The sequence below is a fragment of the Pelecanus crispus genome, chromosome 1 (genome assembly GCF_030463565.1).
Source record: "Pelecanus crispus isolate bPelCri1 chromosome 1, bPelCri1.pri, whole genome shotgun sequence".
Classification (NCBI taxonomy): Eukaryota; Metazoa; Chordata; class Aves; order Pelecaniformes; family Pelecanidae; genus Pelecanus; species Pelecanus crispus.
In genome coordinates this window covers 12,569,411-12,596,457 of record NC_134643.1, presented here as the reverse complement: position 1 = coordinate 12,596,457, position 27,047 = coordinate 12,569,411, and the positions used below count along the sequence as shown (strand labels likewise).

At 38.9% G+C, this 27,047-nt stretch overlaps 1 protein-coding gene across 1 annotated transcript in view; it reads right to left on the bottom strand.

Annotated features, from left to right (window-relative positions):
* Positions 1-243: 243 nt before the first annotated feature.
* Positions 244-27,047, bottom strand: part of SEMA3C (semaphorin 3C) — a 119,927-nt gene continuing 93,123 nt past the window's right edge. Inside the window, exons 11-17 of the mRNA XM_075713785.1 lie at positions 22,798-23,020; positions 12,691-12,779; positions 10,477-10,518; positions 9,054-9,211; positions 5,956-6,023; positions 2,610-2,740; positions 244-657 (exon numbers count right to left, since the gene is read on the bottom strand). Of these exons, the coding sequence (XP_075569900.1) occupies positions 244-657; positions 2,610-2,740; positions 5,956-6,023; positions 9,054-9,211; positions 10,477-10,518; positions 12,691-12,779; positions 22,798-23,020 (1,125 nt within the window). The remainder of the gene's footprint in view (positions 658-2,609; positions 2,741-5,955; positions 6,024-9,053; positions 9,212-10,476; positions 10,519-12,690; positions 12,780-22,797; positions 23,021-27,047) is intronic.

Sequence of the window (27,047 nt, the reverse complement as noted above, 5' to 3'; positions counted from 1 at the left end):
GAATACTCAGTTCTGCTTCTAGGACAGAGCCCAACCTACTGTCAGTAAGCATCTAGGAAAGAAAATGCTCTGCATTATTTTCTTCAGTTAAGTTACACTGCATTTTACTGGGAGGAGGATCTTTTCTGAAGCCTTGTTGGATTTGCGTTTAATTTTTCATCAGATTTGCTCAAATTTGTTCTCAACAGACAAATATAAGCCCCCTACAGTAAGGACAAAGATATCTGTTACTACAAAATAAAATTAAGATCCAGGTAATTGATTCCTTCTATTTCTACTTTTCCTGCTATTGATAAGGGCCTTTAGCTTGCTGTAGTCCCCTCTCATCTTCTGGGATTCTTCCCTCTGCTGACCTTGCTGTCTACTGTCTTTGCAGTACTGGTTAATCATCTGCATTTCTGAGTGGCTGAAAGCTCCCACAAAGTCCTTTGGGTGGAATTGCAGCGCTCGCACTGAGCTGGCCCAGGTCCAAGGGGACCACTTGTCAGTCATGAAGGCCACCATCTCGGAATCCAACACTTTAAAATTGATCTTTGCTAAGGTCTGCTTGAAGCTGTTCTCTGTTGCGATGCAGTGGTAAAGCCCCCGGTCGCTGTCTTGGACAGAGCGAATGAGGAGTCCTTGCTCAGTAGCTATGATCCTCTCATTCAGCTTGACCTAATGGGCAAAAAGGCAGAAGCAACTTCTTAGGGAATGTTATGGAACAACATTGTATTGGATCTCTTGGTAAGTCTCACTTCAAACACCTCTTTCTTTCTTAAAGGGTTTCTTAAAGGTACTATATTTGGCTTTATCACATCTCCCAGAGACCACTGTTATTGCTACTGTTACGAGAGAACTTACCTCAAGGTAGGTAAGTGTCACTCAAGAAAATTACTTCAATATTTTATTTGTTATGTTACAATAGATTTGATCAGGGTGAAGACAAAGACGCAAATCTGGAGACTCCATGAAAGAAGAGTTTTCATAATGTTCAAATAGAAGAGCTGGAGAAATGAACTTTTATTTGCCAGGGTTACACCCCTGAGAATGTCTCTGCCAGTGTCACAGATTGCTGCTGAGACTTGATGGAAGAAAGGTGCAGAACTGGGGGTTGATCTGCCATTGAACACAAGACAGCTTGCAGTTAAATATTTTGACTTTGAGCAGGTTCCTGGGGCTAACTTCTGAAGAACTCTATCCGCACTGCAGTCTATAGCCTGGTATAAAAGTTGTCATCGCAGTGGCCTCAGCTGGGACTTGGCTCATTGGAAACCAAGAGCAATTTTTCTACTCTCCTATTTCCTTTCTGGCTTAAGACTCTGGACAGTCCCAGGAGATGGTCACATCATCTGAAGGAAGCAAGTTACCACAGCTTGTTATCATCTGATTATAAATGACTGTGCGCATGTCCCTTTGCATATCTGCTGTGAAGTAAAAATCACTAATTTAAGCCAATATGAAAGCATACCAGTGCTGGTATTTTTATGAATGATTTTCCTATTTTACAACTGCACTTTGCGTTATATCTGATTCTCTTGGGAATTAATTTATTTATTATGCTATTCTGTTATTGTAAACTTTTGTAGATATTGTAGAGGTAAGATTTTTAGAAATCTGAGAGCTGGAAAGGTAATTAACCCTTTGATTGCTTTAGTTTCTCTGTTGCTATTTAAAACTTCATTGATTCTGATACAGTTATTGAACATAAGAACAAAAAAGGGAGATGTTCTGCTGAAACAAAGGGTTAAAGAATTGGACCTAGATTGCCAGGACATGGCTTGAGTCTTTGAAGAGTACATGAGAAAAACAGCATGAAAGACTCAGTGAAAGGCTTCGAAGTCCTCTCTGATTTTGGAAGAAGGCTCGATATGAGAAAAATGCTTTTCAGTATTTATAATCTGTCAACAGACACTTAATATTTCCTTCTGAAAGATATTCCTTTTTATTCATATAGTAACTGCCTTGGATTTGAAATTTATTTTTTTCCTCTTTTATATTACTTAAGGAAGGCACATTCCCCATAAACAATCATACTGTATATTACAGTGCTGAAACTTGAGAGCCCTAGAGAGTGCAGTAATGGAAAATGTGATTGCACCTTGGTGGGGAAATGCTTTTGTCAATACGTGTTCTTAGCCTGGACTAGTTTCTTGCTAAAGAAACCTTTCACATTTCTCCCGCTTTTGTGTTTTATCTCTTCAATAGCACAGAAGGGCTACTGCATGCTGACTTCTTCCTGAACTTTATACAGGTTATTGCTTTTATGCCTATTTCCTCAGATCCATAAGAAGTCCTGAGTGCTGCAAATCTTCAGCTTGCAATTAGTAAGATGGGAAGGAAAAATTCATTAACTAGGTCGCTGACTTTAGGGGCTGACAGGAATTTTCTGATACCTGTTCTGGTCCGATAGAAATCAGTGGGGCTGAGGAGTCAAGTCCCAGCTATACTGCAGAGTCTGCCCTTATTTGAGTGAAGTGCTGGTCACTGTCCTGCATCCATACAAATTCTCCAGCTTCACTGTAGCCGGACTGTCTGATGAAAACACAAATGCTTCCTCCCCCCAGGTCTGGGGAGTAGATGAGATGCTGACCAAGGTCCCTTCCAGAGCTACTGCTCAAATCACTCACCTCTTTCCTCCTGTCATTGTCTTTCTGGAGCAGCCATTTAATAGAAGCCTGAGGAGATTTGGGTGTGCATTCGAGAAAGGTGGTGTTGTTTTTTACTCCATACTGAACTATTTCTGCAGCGTTTCTGTATGCTAGAAAGAAAAAGAAAACAGGTCAGACTACTGGGAATGGTGATTCGATATAGAAAGCAAATAACTGTTTGCAATACAGGTAAAATGTTTGCAGTACAGGTGAAATGAAGTATGTCTGATCCTGATATTGGCCAATAATAAAGGCACATTAGCAATTTAGGGCACAAAATTTTCAAGAAATGAAATGAAATCTGACGAGGCACATCCAGTTCCAAATACCAGTGTTTTCAATCCGACATGGCCTGTTCTGAGAAAGTAGGATACCTGTGGGCTGGTGAGCTCTGCTGATGGGATAAGTGAGCTCAGGGATATTGTTCCCTGAAATGATCTCATTCTCTACTACTACAAGAACACCTGTCTAGAACTATCCAAAGGATAACGCAGCATTTAATATATTTCTTCACACTTCAGTTTACGAGTTGGGGGAATATGGAATATGGTTGTATGACTCAACATACAGCAGCAAGCCCTAAAGAAGGCTCCGTATTCCAGCTGCGTGCAGTATCAGAGCCAGGCGAGAGAGGGCAGACTTGGCTCCCACTCCTCCGCTTCTCTCGCAAAGCAAGGAAGGAACTTGGCTCTAAATCTGAAAGGCAATGAATACGTAGACAGGCCAGCAACAAAGAGCAGGACAGATTTATAGCACTCCAGCAACACCTGAGCAAGTGCTGAGCATATGTCATCGCTCAGACTTGTTGTGCCCCTTTATAGTCTTGATAGATGAACAATTGCCAGTTACTGATAGGAACTTTTAGATGCTTATTGCTTGGCCCAAATCATCATATCTGTCCTGAAAATGATACACTTCCAGATTTAAAAGCTTACATGGTACATAAATTACAAGATTTTTTTCCCCTTACTTTTTTTTTTTAAAAAAAGGGAGCAATGGAGACAAAACAGTATCAGAAATGCAAATACCTAGAGGTTGACATGTCTAATATCAGACTCTGTTTTTGCACAGTCATAAGACTGGTTTTCCTCAGATTCTACTTTATCTTCCATTCTTTTCAGCTTCTTTCATCAACTGATATGTGAAATTGGAGTCTATTCTACTGAAGGAAGGAGACTTTGCTTGGGTTTAGTCCTTCAAAGTTTTTAGCACATTTATGAGGTTGTACCAAAATCAATTGTAACTTTTAGGAGAATAACGTGCAATTATTTTGCATTCAAAGACCATAAGCTAGGAAAGAGCTTATCTGTGGGCTGACCTCTGTAGCTATGGAACAGTGAGAATCAGACTTGTAACACATTTTTGGTTTTATGTACACTGGAACTAGGTGTACTACAGAAATGCATTTTAATCTGTTTAATTGATCAATATATATGTAACTTCTTACCTAGTCCATAATACTACTACTTACACATGCAAAGAAAAAGATTGAGATGCATTTCTCTAATGGCCATAAGGGCAAACACAAGCATAACACAAACAGAACATTTGAAAAGCAATCATACAAGCCCCTTAGTTCTTGATGACCTATTTAAAATTTGCAATATGCCAAAAATGTTGAGTTTATACATGCTGAGAGGTCTAAGGCATGCAACCTACCATGTTTAAAGGCTTTGTTTCAAGATTATGGTTCCCGATGAACTTGGAAGATTTCTTGCTATTGCCCGACTCACTGCTCTTTTGTCCTTTAGATAGATTTCATTTTTTCCCCAAACATAGTAGTTTTGCTATAAATGGCTTTAATTATATTTTGAAAGAGTCTAAGTTGCTGTTTCTTTTTATCTTTTTTTCCACAGGGGAAACAACTGCCATCTATGCTATATCCCACTGCTGTCACCAAAACATCCTTTAAAGTTGCTAAAACACATAAACCTATAAATACATCCACATTAAAAAAAAAAAGGTTGGAAAACAAGAAACCTGTTTCACAAGACTGTCAAGGTATAAACATTTGTTTCCCCTCAGCCCAGAAAGCAGACAGTTGACATTTTCACATTTTCCCCATTGAAAGAGGAGACACCCACCCTTGGGACAGACAATGGATGAGTGGTCACAGCACATGCCTGCAAGGTAGGACACGCAGCTCAAGTTACTTCATGATTCAGAGCCTAAGCTTTAATATGGATCTCTCAGAGCTCAGGTGCATACTGGAATGGTGGGGTCATCTTTTGTAATTGCCTGTTCAAGCTATTCAGCTTCACATAAATGACCTAATACTGAGTCATGGGGAAAGACCCACTGGCGCTGTAGGTTGGCAGCTAGAGCAGGATTAGCCACATTTGGGCTGAGGGATCTACACCCAACTGACTGTTGTAGTTTGTTTTGATCCGAGAGATTCTTCTGAGACCCAGCGGAGGCTATTCCAGTGGAATTGTTAACGGAACATTTCACGTGTAACTCTTAAAATGTTGTTCTTTTACTCAAAAAATTCAATCAAAAATTTACAATCAGGTCTATTATTTGGTCTCCAGATGGTACAGATGAGAATGCACTTCAAAATGCAGGCTCAGAAACAGAAGTGAAAGGAGCATAATTCTCTAACGTGTCCTGGTTTGATGGCATACATTGCCACAGCCTAGCTCAGACATGCATGGGGTTGAAGAGGGTTAAGCTGCCTTCATGTATGTGTCTACTCTTACTATGACTTTGGCAATATTTGACCGGTGTCCATCTATCTGGAGAAAGTGGTAGCTGGGAGGGCAGAGCATTGGCTCCCCTGTTCACATGCACCGTGCCACGCTAACTAGACAGTTGCCCAGCTGAAAATAAGGGACTTCTTAAAGAGATTTGGAATGGTTTATTTTCCCATGTAAAGGGAGAAAGAAATATTCATAACTCAAAAGACAGGTCAAGCACCTGCTGTTTGCTGAAAGATGTGCTCCAAAACACAATATGGCCTCAAATATGCAGAATAATTCTGAGGTCCAAGACTTAAATGCATGAAGATGAATTTATAATAAAGACTGAACGGATTTAGAAGTAGAAGAGCCCTCAAGTTAACTGTACCTATTTCTAGTTAACACTGTCAGCTTCTCATTTCATATATGCTGAACTATGTATTTCACGGTTCATGACTATCATGTATATGCAAGTTTCATGCAATTGCAAGGAAAGATGTTAAAATCAAAACAAAACTTGGAAACTCAGACTTGGAAAATAATTGTGCTTTACCAGTAAACCACACAGATAATGTGAGTTATGATGAATCACATAAAGGAAAGCCATGCATTCTTTATATAGCATGAGGATCTCTAAATTACAGTACCTTTCAGGTTGAAACCTCGGCACTGAGTCAGAGGGTTTCCATGTCTCACGTCTTGCCTACGACTCCTCCTGAAATATTTTGTAAAAACAAAATGTTATTCCAAGATAGCTACACTGCAAATAAACATTTTTTTATTTGTGGGTTTTGGTTTGGTTTTGTTTTTTTTTTAACTGGATCAACTGTTAGGGGTAGTTCATGACCTACAGTGAGTGTGCTTTACTCTTGGCAGGCTTCCTAGAGTGAAGATACTGTTTAAGTGAATAATCTGTTTGCTGAAGTTTATAAAATGGTCGTACCTTTGGTAGGTAAAGTAGAATGGAGGTATAGAAATGTAAGGGCTAGAGGTGATGCATAAAATAGACATATGTTCACTGTTGCAAGACCTAACACTCAAAGCCAGAACCCCCAGGTGGAACTCTTCATAAAGGCAAGCACCTAAGAATGAGATGCATGAGAGTCACAGTGCTGATATCTAATGCAAACAACAGAAAATTAGGACATGGGGCATGTTCCTGCCTTGATTTTGGCAGGCACCTTATTTTTGGTGCCTGTGAGCCACCTTGGTAGCAGAGTGACTGAAGTATTCATCCAGAATGGTGGAGAGCTAAGATTCAGCTCTGCCCTGTATGTGACTATTTCCAAAAGATACTCAAACTCACCAAGTCTCAGAATACTTCTAAATGAGCCTTTGTTATATTACTTGGATGAGAGATGCAAGATCACGATTCTGTAGCAAACTAGCTAGGGATCTTACTGGGATTGGGAATACTGGCATTTCAGTCCTCCTTGGCTAGGAGGTCATAGCTCACAGAAGTCAGTGCATGAAAAGCTGGTACCTGAACTTTTTATTCTTAAGATACATTATTTTGTTTGCTGAATATTCTGTAAGTTAGTTCAATATTTATCAAGTTCAACAAAAAAATATACTGGTGATAGACTGTTGCAAATGGATGCTGCTGGGATATGTAACAGCTGTATTCTGAACTATGCACTAATGGCTTGTGAGCTCAGAAACAACAAAAAGCCCCTGGAGCTCCAGTACCTCTGAGTGAAGGGTGATGCCTCTGTGGTCACATTATACCAGGTACTGCACAAACACCCAGAGACAGTGTTTATAGTCCTGTGTCACCTGATCCTTCACTGTATTCTTTTAAAAGGAAACATCTGAAGGGTGATGTTTCAAAGGAGTAATTTCTGACATTCCAAGTATATTTTTGATGTTTACCATCAAAAATATTTCATCTTACGCCTTGGGATCTTAACCTTTGTGAACTATTTATGTGAGTCAAAGGAGAGAATGAAAAATTTCTGAGTGAATTTCAGGATTCCTGGGCTACCGTGAGCCGTCCAAACTGTCAGAAATGGCACGCTGCTTGCATTAAGCAGTTCTGAGAATGTAAACTTACAGTTTGATATTTATAAAAAAAAGCTTGAGAGGTGGTCTTTAGAAAATAAAGGTAATACTGTCAGGTGTTTTGAGGTAAATCAATGTTGCATGAGGAACTTCAGTAATCCATGGGAGACAGAAGTGTCAAAAGAAGCAAATAAGCAAATGTGCCCTGCAGATACTACTGTCTAGACGATGGGATTTGGCTCTGATCACCAATGTTTTCTCCTTCATAATCTTTCTTGTTAGATAAAGGGAAAACTCATTTCCTTCACATGTGAAAACCAGGGTTTTTTCCATACAGTTTTAGGTGTTTATTTTGGTTTGATATAAAAAGCAAATTGCAAACAAAATGTCAGCATGAAAGCAAGCCCCAGTGGAAATAACCCTGGGTGTACATAATGGGGATGGCAAGGAATCCACTGGAAACTGCACAGACTGGGTATACCTGACTGCTCATTATATCTTTCAGCAAATATGTTAGTGTAGGAGTTAGGTGGCCTGTTACTCGGGGACTTTTTGTTTCTTTCCTTCCCACATCTTCTGGCCTTTGTTTCCACTGAAGAAAAGAATGAGGTTGCAGACTGAAGGCTGAATACGCTCAGTGAAAGCAGTTAAAACCCCAGGTACTCTACCAATTGCTACATGGCCAGGTTGGGCTTTACCTTTTAATCTGAAATAAGGAAAACTTTGCAATTATTTGCAAAAATCAAGAAAATTTTGCAATAACAAAAGTAATTATCTTTAATCCCAGGTGATAATATTGCCATCAGCTGGTTGGGTCACTGGAGCAGAGCAAAGCTTTGCCTATTTCTGTCTACTGTCTCCCTCCATGTAGGTAAAGGAGTGAAGCCCATTAACTGCACCCGGTCTTCTGCATCTGCAGCTCAGGTGCAGGGAATGAGTACAGTGGCACATAGTGGGTAAAGCTCTGGCATACATCTGAAAGGTTTGTCTTCTCTGCAGTAATAGCTCATTGTGTATTCTGTAGCTTTGTTTGTATATGAAGTGAAATCTTAGTAATACAAGAGCTCACTACAGCCTCCTGCTATTAAATATTTCCCTCGGGAGGAGGAAAGAGGCTCCTGTTTTGCATAAGAATTATGAGATGGACTATTAGCTCTGTTGTAAATTAAAGAGAAATTGCTTTCCCTGTCTGCTTTAATAAATCTCATGTCAAAAACCCCAAATGTGCTGGCATTACATGGAAATCACATTTGCCTAAAATTTCCCTGGAAATAATTTTTCTCACTTAGGAGTAAATGAGGACCAAAAAAAAAAAAAAAAAAGAAGAAAAAAAAATTATTTTATTCCTCAGACAGCCTGAGAGATATTTTGCTGTATTTAGGGCTATCATAATTACACCCATAGTGAGCAACTGAATTTAAACAAAGGGAACAAATGTTTCACTGATTTTGTGTGCATGAGACAGAAGGATTAATATTTATGATTAGAAATGTTTTTTTTTTTTTTTTTCAGTCTATTACTTTAAATATGAAAAGGCAAGCTCTTTAGAATACACTCTTGCGGCATACACTCCTAGGTGATGAATAATGCCAAGCACAATAGCTACAGAGCAAGGTATTGTTTGTACATGCTCCTGAATGGAATGACATCCCACTTCTCCATCACATTACAACACCCCAGGCTACATAGCAGAACAAAAGCCGCCTTTCCTTCAGATTTCATTCTGCTGCTTAATATTGCCCACCTTTTCCCTGTGGGATAAAACCTGGAGCAGGAGTTGCCATCCCAGGCACAGTACGGATCTCGGGCCAGGCAGCAGTCAGCACAGGCGGTCCCATAGATGTGGCAGCGATGCAAGGATACCTGGGTGACCCCTTCATCTGAGCTCACATACAACTGTTGCTGTAGAAGGAAAGGGAAAGATTTATTTCAGATGTGGAGGAGCTTCACCCAAGACTCGGCTAACACACCTAAAAACCTTTCAATTAATTTTGGAATTAACTCAAGACCAAGAGGGAAGCCACTAATATTTATAAAGCCAAGTTAAACAGAAGTCTCCCAGGTGAACAGGCCTATAATATTTCCACCTTCCTGTTAGAAAAAAACTTAGAAACACTGGGGATTGTTAATGTTTTTTGGACCTTGAGTGTCATTGTTCTGTTCTGGGGCAGACAGGCTGAGTTAATATTGCTCAGATTTGAGAACTTGGTTCTTATTCAGTGAGGATTATTGGCTCAAGCCTTTGAACTAACTATTTTCTCTGCATATAGTCACTTTAATAAATATTATGCAGAGTTCCTAGTTGGATTCTCCAGCGCATAGATTTCCAAGACATAAAACCTAGAGATTATGTTGAGGCTTAGGGCCAGATTCCGATAGCCTTATATACCTGGAAAAATAAGCCAACAGAACTTTTATAATAAACGAGAGCTTTTGCAAAAGAAGTTCAAAGTGAATAGGTCATCACCAAAATCTGGGCCAAAATGACCGTTTTACTCAGAAACAATTAATCAATTATTCTTAAAATATAAATGAAATATTGAACAAAACCCTTGAAACTCCCCTCATCTTTTTGTCATAAACCTAAAAAAATTACACTGAATTCAATTTAGTGAATAATGTTTACTTATTAGTAGTTTTGTAAAATATTGAGCAACATATGGCTTGCAAAATCATGGAATACATATTTTTAGTTTGGGTCTTTAACATTGCAGCAGAAATCCTCTCAGCTGTTTTCATCATTCTTATTGCCATTGTTATTACTACTAAACACGTGAGTTGCACCTTGGACCCAACAGCCCCAGCACTGCCTTTTTGCCTTGACCAGACTTCCAAGGGGAAATTTCTATTTAGGACTTAAAGAAAAAAAGGGGACGGCAAGTTTCCTTTTTTAGTACTTTTCTTCCCTTACTTGTCAAAAAAACAACAAAAAAATTTACACTTTCAGTGAATTAGAAATGATACATAATGAACAGAAATTGTTTTCTCTTAGTGGTTCTGAGGCATATAAACAGCTCATGCAAACGTCAGTCAAGTTTCTCCATATTCATTATGGAAAATCTCCTGCCTATATTTAGTATGCTGCACAACAATTGGTATTCTAATACCTTTAAGTGAATTTATTGCTCAATTAATAAGCACTAAGTAAGCATTCCACTTTTCTTTACCTTTTTAGATGAGATCTTCATTGTTGTTATAGGAGAATTACTCTGAAAGACAAAATTCCAAACCACATTTACAAGGACTCTCCTGTTAATACTGTCCCAACATTAAAATTTAAAATTTAATAAAACCTAAGTCCTATCTAAGAAAACTGTAACTTTTTATATCTTGGAAAGGCATCACTCACTCCTACTAATTTTTTGCTATTGTCAGAACTAAACAAATGACATAAATACAAGTAATGTCTTGCTAAATGTATTTGCTAAACTCATTATTATTACTCATGTGAATCAACAAGTTTTTGTACACTTCTAATTAACCCGCATCTGTGTTACCTCAGCAATATAGGAGCAGTGTGTTTTGAAGCCATTACTCTCACTTTGTAATAAGAAACAATGTCTGTTCTTTGACGATGATGATAAAGAAAAATCATATAATAGCTCATGCATATTTACCACATGATCCAGATAAGAATATGTCATATTTCTCCTACACATTATCTACAGTGCATACAGTTTGGTTACTATCCAAGATATACTTTCAGATTATCAATGACTAGAATATTAAAAATGGCATGTGTGTTATTGAATGTTTCTTTCCCAGAAACAGTATTGTATACTACTGTGTGTCATCACTGTAGTCTATTATTGTCTATGTCCAGATCAAATGTTAAAGAGCTGGAAAAGGAATTACCACATTCATTGCCTTAAGCAAGTGAAACAATTCATTTTTCTCATCCAAACAAATGATAAAATTGATGGTCATAAAAATGTCCAGAATTTTTTTAAGATTTAGCATTTACTCAGTCACAAAGGAAAGCCATAGCAGTGGGCCAGGATTAATTGTAGCGGACTACAAGCAGAGCACGGAGGCCAGGACTAGGAAATCTGGCTGCAAATCATGTGAACTGGCAAAGGTTTGAAGGAGTTTAGAGCTGCTGTAGTATTTCATGAACTGTCTGGAGACCCAAGGTCAAATGCAACACTGGATCTGATGCCACATTCTCCTTTCCTTGCATATACTCTGGAAAGGAATCGGTGCTTTGCTCTCGATATTTACTATCGCACAGCCAGTGATCTCATTCCCGCTCTCTTGGAGAGACTCATCAAAATAGTGCCACGCTGCCCACACAGATTGCAATGGCAGAGGTTACAATAGCATGATTTTGAGGGTTCAGGATAAAAAAGTCTGTGCACAGAAGCCCAGAAACTAGGTTTAGGGTCAGGATTCCTCTCAGCCCACCTATCTGCTTGCTGTATTAATTTACCGTTCAGTAAATGGAATTAGTAATACTTGGGTGAAGGGTACTCTTTAGGTAATATTACTCCCATATATCTTTTTTAGAGGGAAGTCTTCAACAAAAGCCTAGGAAACTAATTATGCCCTTATGAGGGTTAACACAGAGTGTATTCCTTTTCTTAAAGAAATTGTTAATGCTGCCTGTCTAGCCCAAAAAGCTTAAATTTTCCTTTTTGTATCCCCTCAATGAAATAGAGAAAAGACCACGACAAAGCCCTTAACTAAGTCTATAGATGCGTACTACCATTTGCCCCAAGACTACCTGTTTGAAAGAATAGCCCATTCAAAAATGTGAAAGGGATTTTTCAGCATGAGGGTGAACATATTCTTTAGGTTATTACAAGCTGCTACATGCCAGAGTGATTGACAGAGGCTATTCTCTTATTTCTCCCTGTAGTTGTTTGTTTCTTTTCAGCTTATGTTGTGTTAAGCTTGTAGCTTTCTTAACTCCAGAGGCATGTGGCTTTGAAGAACTGGAGTTAAGCAAAACCATCACTAGTTTGCTTCCATTCTGCAGCTCCGAATCAGGATGATTATCAGATAATCAAAGTAGTACAGAAATCTTAGATTCCATCTGTAAATAGTGACAGTCTCAATACGTGATGCCAATGATAAAAGTTGCCTTCTGGCACCCACTATAACATGACCTCGTAAAAATGTGATTATCAAAATCCTTCTAGCCAGTATGACTACATAAAAAATAAGTAACTTAAATATAGGAGAAAAAAGGGACTTAAGCTAGCTACAGCCTTCATAACAGTAGACATTTTATATTCCTCTTTGGGTTGGGTATCAAGCTGACAGTATGCACATTTACTTGATCTTTTATCAAGTCACAGTTGTCCTTGCCAAAGTCTCTTAGAACAAAGTGTTTGTGTGAACATACACACTGGAAGAGTAAAAGTAGGAGCAAGCCAAACCTGAAAAACCTCCAGCTCTTCTAAAATTAGTTCTCCACTTGCAGAGAAGTTGGTGGGTAGGACAACAACTTTTTGTATGGTTCCTTGATCTGGAAAAGATGAGAAAAAGTGAGACCATGTCACAGAGAGAGAGAGAGAGAGAGAGAGGAAGAAAAAAGCAGATGGACCATTATTAATTATGAAAAGAAATCATCAAAGCATGACATAGAGAGAGGTAAGAAATGTTCAGTAACTTCTAGGGTTTGGTGTCAGAAAGAACCATGAGATGATTCCTTATATAGGAATACTATATGTAGTATTATTCTCATATATGAACATGAAGTCACAGTAAGATTGGAATTACTACCATAACTGTTACCATTCTACCCAAAAAGATCAATCAAAATCAGTATCTTCTGTACTAGTTGCTGTACAGACACACAGAGGCAGTATCTATCCTAATGATCTTAAGGAAAAAACACAGCAATATAAACAGGTAAAAGGGAGCTACTACAGAATATAATATATATTCATATTCATTAATAAAACATAATGACAACTGATGACATGAAAGGTAAACCTTCCAATGAATAACCCTATCTACACCTAAACAAAGTAAGATGAAAGCTTTTTTTTCAGGAAAGTCAAACAATAATCAAGTCCATTACATATTGGTAGGAGTTAATATTTTGGACCATAAGAAAAAACAGGAAAAGCAAGGTGAAGATCTTGTAGCTAGTCTATCATGGCTGCCTTCTAAAAATACAGTTTCAAGCCTCCCAAATCCACTCAGATCAAAGGAGTAAGAAGTAAGCAGGATGGGGCAATGGCAGTGTTTTTGCAGGGTAGATGTGATGAGTGAGACCAAAGGGATATTTGTGATTATATTGTGATTCAGCCTGGAGAAGAGAAGGCTGCGAGGAGACCTTATTGCGGCCTTCCAGTACTTAAAGGGGGCCTACAGGAAGGATGGGGACAATCTTTTTAACAAGGCCTGTTGTGACAAGGAGTAATGGTTTTAAACTAAAAAAGAATAGATTTAGACTGGATATAAGAAAGAAATGTTTTACAATGAGGGTGTTGAAGCACTGGCACAGGTTGCCCAGAGAGGTGGTGGAGGCCCCATCCCTAGGAACATTCCAGGTCAGGTTGGACGGGGCTCTGAGCACCCTGATGTGGTTAAAGCTGTCCCTGCTCACTGCAGGGGGGTTGGGCTGGATGGCCTCTAAAGGTCCCTTCCAACCCAAAGCATTCTTTGATTCTGTGATTCTGTGATTAGTTTTCCAAATTTGTTATGTGGAAAGAATACATGAGATAGAGTGGTCTGCCTGTGAAGGCTTCTAAAGGCTGAGACAGGCTCTGAAGTATTTCTGATGTGGCAGAAAAGGCAGACTGTGGGTGAATCACAAGGACAAGCATTTTTACTTGGAAAAAGCATAGCACATGGAATTCCTCTTGCCTGAAAGGCCTGGAAATTAGTCTGAGTAGAATAAATTTATTTGCTCAGTATTGATTCTGAGGAATGAGACCACATGGTATAGATTCTGTTTGGCCTTCAAATGTTTTATGAGCAACATAGACTTGTGCGATTGGTAAAACATTAGTATAGCACAATATAGGTAAGTATCTATGTGTATTTTTATGAATTTGTGACCAAGGAAAGGGAATCTCAGTTTCCTGTTTGGCAATTCATGATGTAGACAATGTAAACTGAAAAAGGGCAATTTTGCTTTTGCTTTTAAGGTCAGTGACTAAATTCCATAGCTGAAGCTGCAGGGCAAGTTGGTTACAGTAAATAATTTACATCTTCCTATTTCCCTGGAGAAAGCCAGCAAATAATAATATATTTTATTTAAAAAAAAATAAGGTTTAAAGCCAGAAACCTGACCACACACAGAGACCACATTGCAGTATTTTGCCATTTAAAAAAAAGAATAGAGAAATCAAAAGCTGACAAGACTTAAAAATGTGTAGCTATCAATTGCACATGCTCAGGGCACGTTAGGCATGAATTTTTCATGAGAATTTTCTATGGAGAACATTTATTCTCATTATACAATGGCACGATAAACCAGTTCCTTCCGAAGAAACTTTTCTGCAACTAAATCTTATGATAGCACAGCTGTGGTCTAGATGGGGTGCCAGTATTAGCAAAGCTATGAGAACCTGAGAGAGATTTACTAACTGCCAGGACCCACTGAAGCTTTAAACTGCTGCAGATGCATCCCTCTTTGGAGCCAAGGAGAAGCATGTGCATGTGCATGTGCATGTGTGTGTGTGTACTTCTGCTCCTACTAAAGGGAATAACCCACTCACAAACGTACACAGCTTAAGCCCAGTCTACCTCTGCTTCTTTGCATCCTTTTATCAATGTCCTCTCTCTAACATGAAACTATACCATACAAAATACTGTATCAGAAGTGCAGGAAGGAGTTGCAACTTTTTGTGGGTTTTTTCAGCTGCGTGCAAAGTGTCAACTACCTGTAACCCTGACATACAGGGCACTAAGCATGTTGACAGTGACCTTACCTGCAAAGGAATGTGAAGCTGCTGAGCCTCTGAAGAACCGGTTTATTTCAATGATCCATTAGCACATGCCACACATTTAAAATTCCTAAATTGTCTTTGCTCCTCAAACGTTGCCCCAAACTGAAATCAGAACCTGAGGGGAGATTTTATCCTGGGCATTGGCACAGAAAGTACTGATAATGCTTGACGCCAAGTCCTTGTGTCCTAATAAACTTTCCTCTTTGAAAACTAGGTTCCTATCTGCTTTTTTGTCACACCCCAGCAAAATACACAGAGTTAAGGACTGTTTACCTTGGTATTCATTCCCTTTGACTCAATATTTTACCATTCGCTTTGACTCAGTATTGTACCATGAGGGACAGATTGTTGCAGAAAGGAATGTTCCATTGTTTTACACGAATTAGCAAACTTAATACCATACAACATTTAAAATAAATACTCATGGTAGGGAAAGTAGGCAATAAAAAGCTATTCATTAAATGAAACCACTTAAAGCAAGGAATTCCAATAGCCTGTACATATATATATATATGTGTGTGTGTGTGTGTGTAATTCCAACAACACATGGAATTGTAATACATTGTAATACATGGAATTGGAAGCCGACATAGCTTGTAGGCTATAGCCCTCCACCCCTTCTAAAGATAGGTTTTCTACTGTTTCTCAGCCTGTTCCTTAATAAAATAAAAGCAAATATTTGTGCCCAGAAAACCCTTCTTACTCCTTTCTCAGTAGTGCTGATGTCTCCACTGTAAGCACAGTAGCTGACAAATCAAGCACTTATATCATGTTCATGTCAGAAAGACATGTACATCTGAGCTTTGCTTATTTCCTTTAATGGCAAGGCAGCAAACTAAATTCCCTGGGTCAGAAGGAAAGTTGGAAAGGATGCAGTACTGCACTGCAGGAGATACATGCAAAGTAGCAGTGCCTGAGCTGTTTCCCAGTGTATTTCATAATAGATAATCTTTTGTGTTGTAAGCCAGGCATAAGAGATAATCAAACAAGTATAAGTCAAATTTTTTCACGTTTAGGTTAACATATGAAATTATAAGCTAATTCTGTAAAAATCGTAGAAGTGAACAGGATGGTTTCCTTCGCCGTTTACTTGTTACTTCCAGAAATCCACTTGCAAACTGTTCTACACTGTTATGATTTCACATAGTCATGAAAAAAGCTATTGTGTCTCAAGAATATCGATCCACCAGAAGAATGTACGAAGTCAAGAGGCAGATTTATGCTCACCACTTCCCTGACTTTTCACCAGGAGCTGTATGCAGCCTCACAGCAGCCCAGCAGCCTGCAAGTCGAGGGCAGACAGACAAATGAGAAGGAATCTCCCTCAAGCTGATGGCAGGAGGACAAGGGCGACTCGACTGCTTTTGTGTTACAAACCTGCCTGAACAACTGCAGTCTCCCAGCGTGACGTGGAAGCCAATGTTACTGAGATTGTGTCCCCTCTGAGGGGATGGAGAAAGAGAGAACAGCAAGGGAGGAAAGTGTTAACATCCTGCAGGCTAAAAAATGGAGTAGAGAGTATGCAGAGTGGGAAATGAATGAAGAAGGAATGGTCCAAAGAAGGAAGGGAGACAAATTAATAACAATAACAATAATAATAATACCAACTTCCTTGAAATGCAGTGCATGATTCTGTCCGGTATTAGTCAGTTAAGCTTCAATGATACCAGTTGGACTACGCCTGATTACACTAATTCCTGGTCTGGCTGACCATGGGCAATGGAAAAGGCAAACCTTAATGAGCAGTAATGAAAAATACACAGGTAATTGGCTGTAATCTGTATTCCAGAAGCTGAAAGGTCTGAGTTTAAATCTTGTTCTCTGAATTTCTACTAGCTTTTATTTCCCCAGCCTGAAGTGAACACTGCAGTTGTCAGTACTGTGAGCCTCAAAGAGAGTCAGGACCAATCCCTCCCCTGAGCCACATTACATGCACAAATTGAACAACAAATAAACCCCCTGACTTTTCCACATCATAAAAAAATGACTGCAATGGACACCAACTGCTACCCTGCCAGGAGTTTCAGAGAGAGGCCTCCTGCAGTAATCCCCCTCCCTGATGTGTCTGACATTGCTGGAGACCCTCTGAAAACTTTTCTCTGTGTTGTACCTGTCAGCCTGATGGCAGCTTAATTATTTTTGGTCTCTAATCTGAGTTGAACCTGATGCAAACAAATAACATTACAAAGAAGAAAGCAAGCAAAGAGTCTGCAGAATGCTTAAAATCTCTCTGAGAAAATGTTCAGGCTCAGCAGAGCACCTGAGATGGTGGCAGGTTAGCAGCTAGGGCTAAGCGCCAGGTCCCCACACTCTCTGCTGTCCTTAGGTATCTGCTGTAAGTCAGGGCTCCCATCATGGGCACCTAACGTTCTTGTGCTTTAGTTCACTCATCTGTCAGGTGAAATTTTCTTCCAGCTCATAGTATTGCTGTGAAACTTTTGTAAAGTCATTTCAAGCTGCATCAAAGAACAAAAAGGCAGATATGTCTAATGAGCTCACATTTGAGGGCAAAACTTGCACATAGCTCCAGCTCGGTCAACATTCTGGGACACACTGTGATCTTGTTTGAATGAAAACTGAACAGGGAAAATAAAACAAGTGGAGGAATGCCATCTCAACTTACATATCTTCTTAAAAGTCTGTGAAAAAACATTGGATGAGTTGGTCAATGAAAGGTCCTGAATGACTCAGGCAGTATGACCAAGAGGAAGAAGGAAACTGTCTGCCGCCTGTTGTGCCACTGTTGTGCAGCATCATCTTCCCAAGCTCACAGACACGAATCTGCAGCCAGCGAGTCTGTGGGAGGCAAGCTTGCTCTTCTGACCAGATTATCTTTCTCCATTAGAATCTGTAGCTCATTACATGACTTTGGCTATTGTGTTACTGGAGGCTACCGTTGTCAGCGAGGCTTAGTTTTCCAAAAAGAGAGCCATCATGTAACACCATGAAAACAAGTATTACAACCTTATGCTCTGAAGGCACTTACTGCATCCAGACTTTGCAAACAAGTGTTGCATCAGAAAAGAAAAGATAATAAGAAACATCAATCAACCTCATGCCACATCAGATGCATGTGGCCCACATTAATCATCTGAATAAGCCACACTAAAGTCTGAAGTGCCTTTTCACGACAGTAAGTTAGATCTCTTTACACAAAAACATATCCTATCTTGATAGCAAGGAGCTGAGAAAAGTCCTATTGGTGCCCATGGCTGTGTAATGTACCCAAGTTTGACCCAGACATTTAAATATTTTCATAACACCAAGAGCAATAAAAAACCCCATGCATAATCTTATGGTTGTGCAATCTGCGTGTACTTTGACCGAAGGCTTTCGTACTGCAAGCAGTAGGTGGCATGCTTAAAAAATAAATATTAATCTCAGGAAAATGTTCTCATGCTGTTTTACGGCTGTTCTTAAAACTCAGATGGAAAACAATCTACCAAATGATAAACAGAGAATGTTGAAAGCTAGGGTTCTTTAGAGATAACTGAAATGAGTAAAGTAATTACAGTAGAACTCTGGGGTGAATCAAAAACTTCAGGACTGAGTCCTGGCCTACCACAGAAATGGGGTAATCGAAGCAGAACTGTAAGCCTAAATTCCTGAACTGAATGTGTTATTACTCATTGCATAGGGAAAAGTATCATCAGCATCGCCCTTGTCAAATACACAAATGAGTGATTACATTATAGCCAAGTAAATTATCCCTTGGGTTTCTGTTTGGGAAGATGAGGTATACAGCACTCTTCTCTTGTAGCACTGCTCTCTACTATTAAAGACTTGCCTCTTACTCCAAATCAGCTCATTTCAGAGGGGGGTTAAGAGATCCCTTTGGGTGGACTTAACAAAACTAGCAAGTTTTGTTAAGTGCTTTGGGAGTCTTCAGGTTGAAAAGCATAGGGAAAATAGGAGATCGTTATCATCTGAAAAGCGGGTGGAATGCTGCAAGAACAATGTCTGTCCCTGGGATTTATTTTGTTAGCTATGTAGGCAAGCGAGGGAGAAAAGCAACGTATTAACTCTGGGCATGGACCAGCCCCTGTGAGCTCAGCACTTTTGTCTGGGGGTGCAAAGGAAACACTACATTTAGTTCACATTAATGTGAAAAAAATCACACAGCTGCCTATACCCACCCATGCCATGGCTACATGATGAAAACTACTGGGGTTCTTGGAGCTTTATACTTCTGTTATTCTTCACTTGCATTCAGGAACTGATTTATTACTGAGGCTATAGAGGAGGAAGAGAGGAAAAGCTAAACATTTTGTGTGCTCTGCATCTGGCAAGACATAAAACACTCCAATTTCAAGCATGAGACAGGTCACTGACAGTGACAGACATGGCTGGCAACATCTCAGTTCAGCAGCAGTAACTCGTCATCCAAGCTGAGTGTAATTGTCACCAGGTGACAAGTCCCATTGTCTCCGGCTGTGGGGCTCCAGGCTCCCAAGGAAATTATCACATGAAATTCTCCTATACAATGTGTTTTTTGCATTTCCTGGGACAAACTGACACCAAAGCAAATCCCCTCTGCATGCCTTTTGACAGTTAATATCTCTATCGAATCCTCCTGAGTCTCACCGAAAGCAGAGAATAAAGAAAACAAGTTTTTTCCTCTTAGTGGCTGAAACTTGATCACTTTAATTTCAAAGGGACAAGAAAAGCAGTAACTTACATTGCACCAATTTCTTCTGAGGAAGACCTTGGAAGCTATTAATGTCCTGTACCCTACTCAGGAAGAATAATGCCTCTCCTCTAACTCACTAGAAAGCAGACAATGATCCTCATCTCCAGTGTAATGCAGAAGATAAAGCAATGAATATAAAGTATCAAGAGCTGCAGTTTACGTACTTGCCCTTTAATGGACCCTCTGCTGATACACAGAAGAGGACTAACAAAACGTAAGAACAAGCTGAGGTAAGTTCATGTTTTTAACAAATCATGGGTGTATGTTTGAGGCCACACTGATCACCTAAAAAGAGTCAGAACCTAATCAAAGTAGAAAATGAAATGAACTGTATTTACCTCCTGCAGAATGACAGAAATGCTAAATATCAGTATTGTGCACTTTCATGCACATTTCAAATTTTCAATACATTTCCAGTATTAACTATCACTGCTACATTAAGAACCCTACATTAGTTGGAAACTTATATGTCTTATCTTTTCCACTAATTTTTAGTAGAATTTTCCTCCAATTAACATTAGATGTTTACAGAGTATTTTAAAACAATGGTGCCACTATATTAAAAAAATGCGTAATATGTTCATTTGAAAGACCTGTACTAGCCTACCAAGCTACTACTCTGGCTAGACATAGTGACTTGGCAAGGAATAAAGCTAGTAGAAAATCAAACTTTCTCTTTTACTAAGAGTTCTTGTGGAATTGTATAACAGTAGTAAGGACAATATCTTTTAAGACTTCTGATATTTCTGTGGTAGTGTACAAAGACTGTTTTCTTTACTTCTGTAGGAAAGGAGGAAAATGACCCTAAAGGGTCCCAAAGTCAAGAACTGTAGCTGCATTAATTAAACTAAAATGAAAGTGGTTACATGTTGGGGGGTGGGGAACACACCTCAAGAAGAAAGCCCTGTCCTAATGAGCTTAATTTGGTAGTTTCCAATGACTCCGCAAGTAGGATCAAAGAGATCTTCATGAACACCTTAAAACTTATTTATCAACTGCCAACCAAGAAAACAAAAATACCCAGATCAAAACCTCACGGAATTCCTAATGTAATTCATTACCCAGAGCTTCTTCTACCCTCACTATGCCTTACAGCATACTAAGCATTCACAGTACAGTAGATGGTGACCCGGTAAAGGTTTGACACAAGAACATGAATGAGTTGTTTCTGTTTTCCTGTTTCCTTTCACTGAACCGCAGAACCCTGTAGGCTGGAAGGGGCCTCTAGAAGTCATGTGGTCCAATACCCCACTCAACGCAGGTCCAGTTAGAGCAGGTTGCTTGGAGCTGTGTCATGTTGGGTTTTGAATCCTTTGAGTCTCCGAGGATGGAGAATACACAACCTCTCTGGGCCCTTGTTCCAATGATTGATCATGCTGACAGTGAAAGCCTTTTCCTTTACGTCTAATTGCAATGTCCCGCATTGCAACTTGTGTCCATTGCTTCTCACCCTGACACCAAGCACTTTGAGAAGAGTCCAGATCTGTTTTTTCCCATTAGATAGTTGTACCCTCCCATTAGGAAGATCTCAACAGCAATAAGGTCTCCTCTTAGCTTTCTCTGAATAAACACAATTCTCTCAGATACTTCTTATATCTCACATGCTACGGTCCCTCAGCTGATCTTGCTCCATTAGGTCAATGTTTTCCTTGCACGGGGGAGCCCACAACTGGACATGGTACTCCTGACAGAAGCCGAATACAGGGGAAGAATCCCTTCCAGCAACCTGCTGGCTGGATACACTTCTGCTAATACAGCACAGTATGCCGCTAGCCTCCTTTTAATCCTGCCCCTATACAAGCCTGACATTCTTAAGAGATTTTTTAGCACCAGCTTCCTAAATCTATTATAACAGGATGGTTATTCCCAGCCCCATGTGAGTTTGCTGGCAGACACGGTTATTCCACAAGCAAAAAACAACGAGGACCCCAGTAATATATGAACCATAGAAACAATGCAAGCCATCTCTGTAATTATTTTCTGATGTTCAGAGATATATTTGTTCTCCTGGAGTTCTTTTCCTTTGTTCTATTTGAAACCATCTGTAGTAAAAAAGATTAGCCTTTGTGCCTATCAACCTATAATGCCCTGTTAAGCCAGCGGGAGTTTCAGGGGTGAATGAATACTAGGGTCTAGCCAGAGTACCACTCCAATCAGAAGAGTGTGATTCATACCTGAATATTTTAAAAAATCAAAATTGATCAATACAAGAATCACTTGACCTGTTCCCTGCAGGCTTCAGAAGCGTTAACACCAGATTCAAATTGGATGTGACTAAAAACAAAATGTAGGTTACAGTAGACAGAAATTATTTTAGAATATTTGGATCAAATTCTCTGTGTCCACTACTGCTAGGACTCCAACTGTTTGTTTCTTTTTCTCTGCTAAATACTTTCATATTTTTACTTTTTTTGTGGAGTTGTTATTTCTGCCTTTGTGACATCCTGATCAGCCTGTGTTTTTCTTCAGAAGTAGCTTACACAGCATATATTAAATAATGATGATGAGAGTATACAAAACAATTCAAAGCCATATTTTGGTATTTTTACTCATGCTAGAGAGCATCAGATTCTTACGGGGAATCATACTGCAGACAAACCATATTCAAGAGAAGTATTATAATCTAGATCAAATACAATATACACTAGTGTTGATATCTGTCTCAAATAAAATTCATATCAATACATTGTATCTCCTGCAGATAATTAACATCTATAGGAAACAAAAATGCACAGAAGTCAGAAGAGCATAATTTATGGATTTCTACAGACATTTTCATAGATAACAAATATGTTTAAACAAACATTTTTGAAAGCTATAAATTTTACAGAGTGGAGTTGATTGCAAATTATAATGCAATGGAGGAAAACAATTGCTGCTGTTTGTCTTACCTGTTCCAAGAAACAAGACATGATATCTTCCATCAGCAGCATTCACTCGATCTACAGCAATCTTTGTATACTTGTAGTCAGCTCCTATCCGGATGATTAGTGGCCTCTTGTGTATTGGGTAAATGGGATTAAACATCAAAGGGTGATTCCTGATGAAGGTCACAACATCATCCGGGAACTCCTTCGTTGTCCGCATATTAGGTGTGAAGGCTCCTCCTGGACACTGTAAGAACCATGCACAGCAATGCTTAACAATATTTACCATCTTTCAGAGAGTTTTCATCTCCAAGTCATTTACAAATATTGACAGATAGTTGACAAAGTAAGTTCCCGAAAGAGCACTTCAGACTCTGACTGAAAGTAATTGTGTTCCAGTAATGGGAATGAAGTGCTTAAATAGCTACGCTTTGAACTCCCATCAATTCAGATAAAGCAAACACAAACATATGTTTGCTCTTTCACAACCCATCTCGATGGCAAAGATCCATACTTCTGGACCTACTTCCACATTCTTTATGCTTCCCAACTGCCTGTTGAAAAAAAAGTCCAAGTGATTCGTATGAGAAGATACCAAGGGTTCAGTTATAATTTGGTACAAAGGCAAACAGTAAAATCTGATATTAACTGTAATTTGGTCAATATCCCTCTAGTCATTACGTTGATTAGAAGATGGTGAAAGGGCCTGTGACTCATCTTCATTTGAAAAAACAGTAATATGGAGTTGATGAGGGGGTCCCATGACAATTCATTTACATCTGAGAAGACTGACCGTTCACAGGACCTTGTCTATACCTTGCCCTGTGCCTGAGAAATAACAGAGGTCCATGAATGCTCTATATACTTCTTTACATGTAATGAAGAACCATCCAAATAATCAGCCCTGAGGCATTCTGGACCTCATGAGGAAATAAAGGCAATCTTAGAAATCTCAAGTGTTTACTGAGAGTGAAACTAAAAGCAGACTGTGGGAAGAAATCAGGAGCTATGTCAGTAACTGGTACAATGTTCTGGATGTACCTATGTTAATTTACATGACTTTTTTTCAGCCACCATTACTGCACTTCTTATTGCTGCTCCTGAGCTTTCATTTCACCCCTTACCAGATTTCTGATCTGTGAAACTCTCCTCAGAGTATTGGAGCTACTCAGAAATATTTCAACACAATATTTTTCCAGTTGGAAAATGTTGATTTATTTAATACGAAGCACTTCATGGAAACTTGTTTATTCTGATGAGGACCATTCTTATGTCTAGGATGGAATTTCTGGTCAAAACCACAGACACGAAAATAGCTAGTAGCTTAGGGAGACATTTACCTCACCTGACTTCTACTGTCTCAAAGTTAGGCATTTATTCTTAGTTAGCCATCTAGGTTTCCTCTGTAGTCAGTAATTCAGACTAGATGCCCTGCTTTTAGATGGCTAAAATTATATAAAATGAATCATACTCTGCGAGACTAGGAAACTCACTGGGGATATATGAGTCATGTGTCCAACCTACCTGATGTGAGCAAACGTTAGAATCTGGGTCTTCACCTCCCAGAGGATTCCTCTTAACCACCAGGTAGGAGTGCCCGTTATACCCTCGCTGCTAAAAGCTGTTCCGTCTTGTGCACCTAATAAACTATTCATCAGGCAATACCAGGAACAAAGTAGAAAGGGGACTGCAGCCTAATCCCAGGCTTTAGAATAATCTTCTAGCTCAATTAGGATTTAATTAATTATACAAAGTAGAACAGCTCTGGTAGGAATTCTTTAGAAGAAACTTCTCTGGCACCAGTTATCTTCAGGAAGAAGAACCAGAACTCAGCTCAGATATGGGTCTCTTTTCCCATCTGACATCCTTGACAGTTGATTCTTCTGGACTCTTTTTTATCCTGAGGGTTTTAGTTTGGTTCTCATTAGAAATGACACTACATGCTAGCCCTCTACGTCCTCACAAAATTGAATTCTGATTATCTTGTTTGCTCTACTCCTTCACTCTGTGGCACTTCCATCCAGTCTTCCAGATTAGCAACAAATGCTGAGAAAAGAACCGTCTTCATAAATTTGTACGCTATTAGCAAGATTATTCTACTTGGTAGTGATCTGCCAGACCCCAGTTCCTCTCCAGAGGGATTCTGTTTCACGAGCAGTTCAAATTAAACTTTCCTGTCCTGCACAGCTCAGTTAAAAGACTTTCTCTGATACTTTCTCTCCTTCCATTCTTGACTTGGACATCATAATTCCTTTGTCTGTGACTTCCTGCAAAAATGTCTGTGTTATGGTTCACCCCAGTATGACCCTAAAAACTTACATTATATCGTTGTTCTGAGCAAAGCCTTAACACACATCTTTAATCAATTAATTCTTTTGCTATCCCCCATATAAACCAATGACAAGCAAAAGATGTTACTGAAGAACCCTATAAGCTCTCCCTTTCCTGGAGGGATTGAATGTATATCCTTCACAGCTCATTCAAGGACTTGGCTACATGATAATTATGTTCACAGTTGATCACCATGCAGTTAGATTGCAGAGAGAAACAGAATTCTTTAATTTACAGCATTATTCCCCAACATGCTGTATGTACAAAAACTATTTCTATAAACTCTGAAAAACGGAAACTATCCTCAAACATCACTGAATTTAGTAGCAAGATGCCAATTATGTAAATTTTCTTCCTTTCTTTTTCCATAAGTAAGTTTTGTTTGTGGAGAAATAAGAAACCATTGGTATTTAGAGAAGGGCAGCCAAACACCGAGGAGTTGATTACGGCCAAATGAACGTATTGCTTTGTTTAATCCTACTGAAGCTATACTGAAGCCTTTTCATTGTTTATTCAATGTACTATGACACAATGAACATTCATTTCTGTACAGAGGTTTAGTATGAATATCTCTTTAGGCAACTGTAAAGTAGGATTTTCCATGTTATATAAAAATGCATCCCTGTCTAGTCCAGCATCCCAGAAGTTGCAAGAAACCTAAGTTTCAGAGGAAAGAGCCTCATGCCCCATAGTCTGCAAGTGTAGCTATTCAAAGTTAACCCTTAGAAGACAAATTCTGAGCAGCAAAAAAATCCCCATGCCCTGATTTTTACAGATACCTTGACATAAGTGAAAAATAGAGTTTGTGGCATGCATTTAAAAGTGGAACTTCTTGGCAGTAAAATAAAAGCAAAGCCAAACATGTCCCAGCTTAGAAAGTGCACCTTTAAGATACTGTGTTGTGGCTGAATTGTGAGGAAGTACAGAAAAGCTGGTGATCAGAAAACCAGCAATGACCATCTTGAAAGAATCTCTTTTGGCTTTATTTTTTGTGTGAGCTATGATCTAAGAATTTATCGTCAAATTCAGAGCTCATTGGCACATCTGAAAAATGTATACAATTTCTGTCACCATGTTAAATCCAAATCTGAATTTTCTTTTGCCTTTCCATTGTGCTGCCCAATTTCTTTAGGCCTGTCTGGAATACCTCATAAGCCTCCATGAGGCGAACCAAGAATAACATGGCAGTGGTTGAGGGAACACATACAAATACAATATTCTGAAGCAGCAAGAAACTCTGAAATGTGACTAATCACAAGAACATGAAACTTCCTGTTTAAATGGGCCATTTATTTTCTTTTTTTGTAAAGTTTAAGCTTAAAGCCTCAGTGAACTCATGAGATTAAAGCTGTATGAATTAATTGCAAAGAAAGAATAATGCTAGCATTAGACCTTAGTGGAATATCAGGTATTGATTAACTAATTCTAGAGATCTGGGAACACAAAGTCCTAAATCTTACAGCCAGTAATAACTGCACTAAAATGTCATGAAGAATTGTGTGAGCTATTCCATGTATCTGTGCATTAGTATATGAGAGAGAAAGAAAGAGAAAGAACAAGATCTACAGCACAAAGACAAATATGAACGAAACAGTGATATGGTTAAAAGTTCTTGCAGTGACTTGCAAAATTAAAATAAATTTAATTTCCTATGATAAATCAAAAAGCAACAAAGTGTTAATCTAAAACAAATAACTGCATCATTGTTGATTGATTTATGATTCTGCACATACTTATTTAATTCTGATACTTAAGAAATTGTAAGAAGAATTCATAGGAGTCAACAAAAATCCACACTACCATAATTTATTTAGCAAATATGGATTTAGAGAAGATTCTAGAGAAAGTTCCTATTTCTTCATTAAAGGTGGAAATATTAGACTTCATACTTCTGCAAGTTCTAAATTAAAAGTAGTACACATAAGTAAACAAAGAAAGGCAAA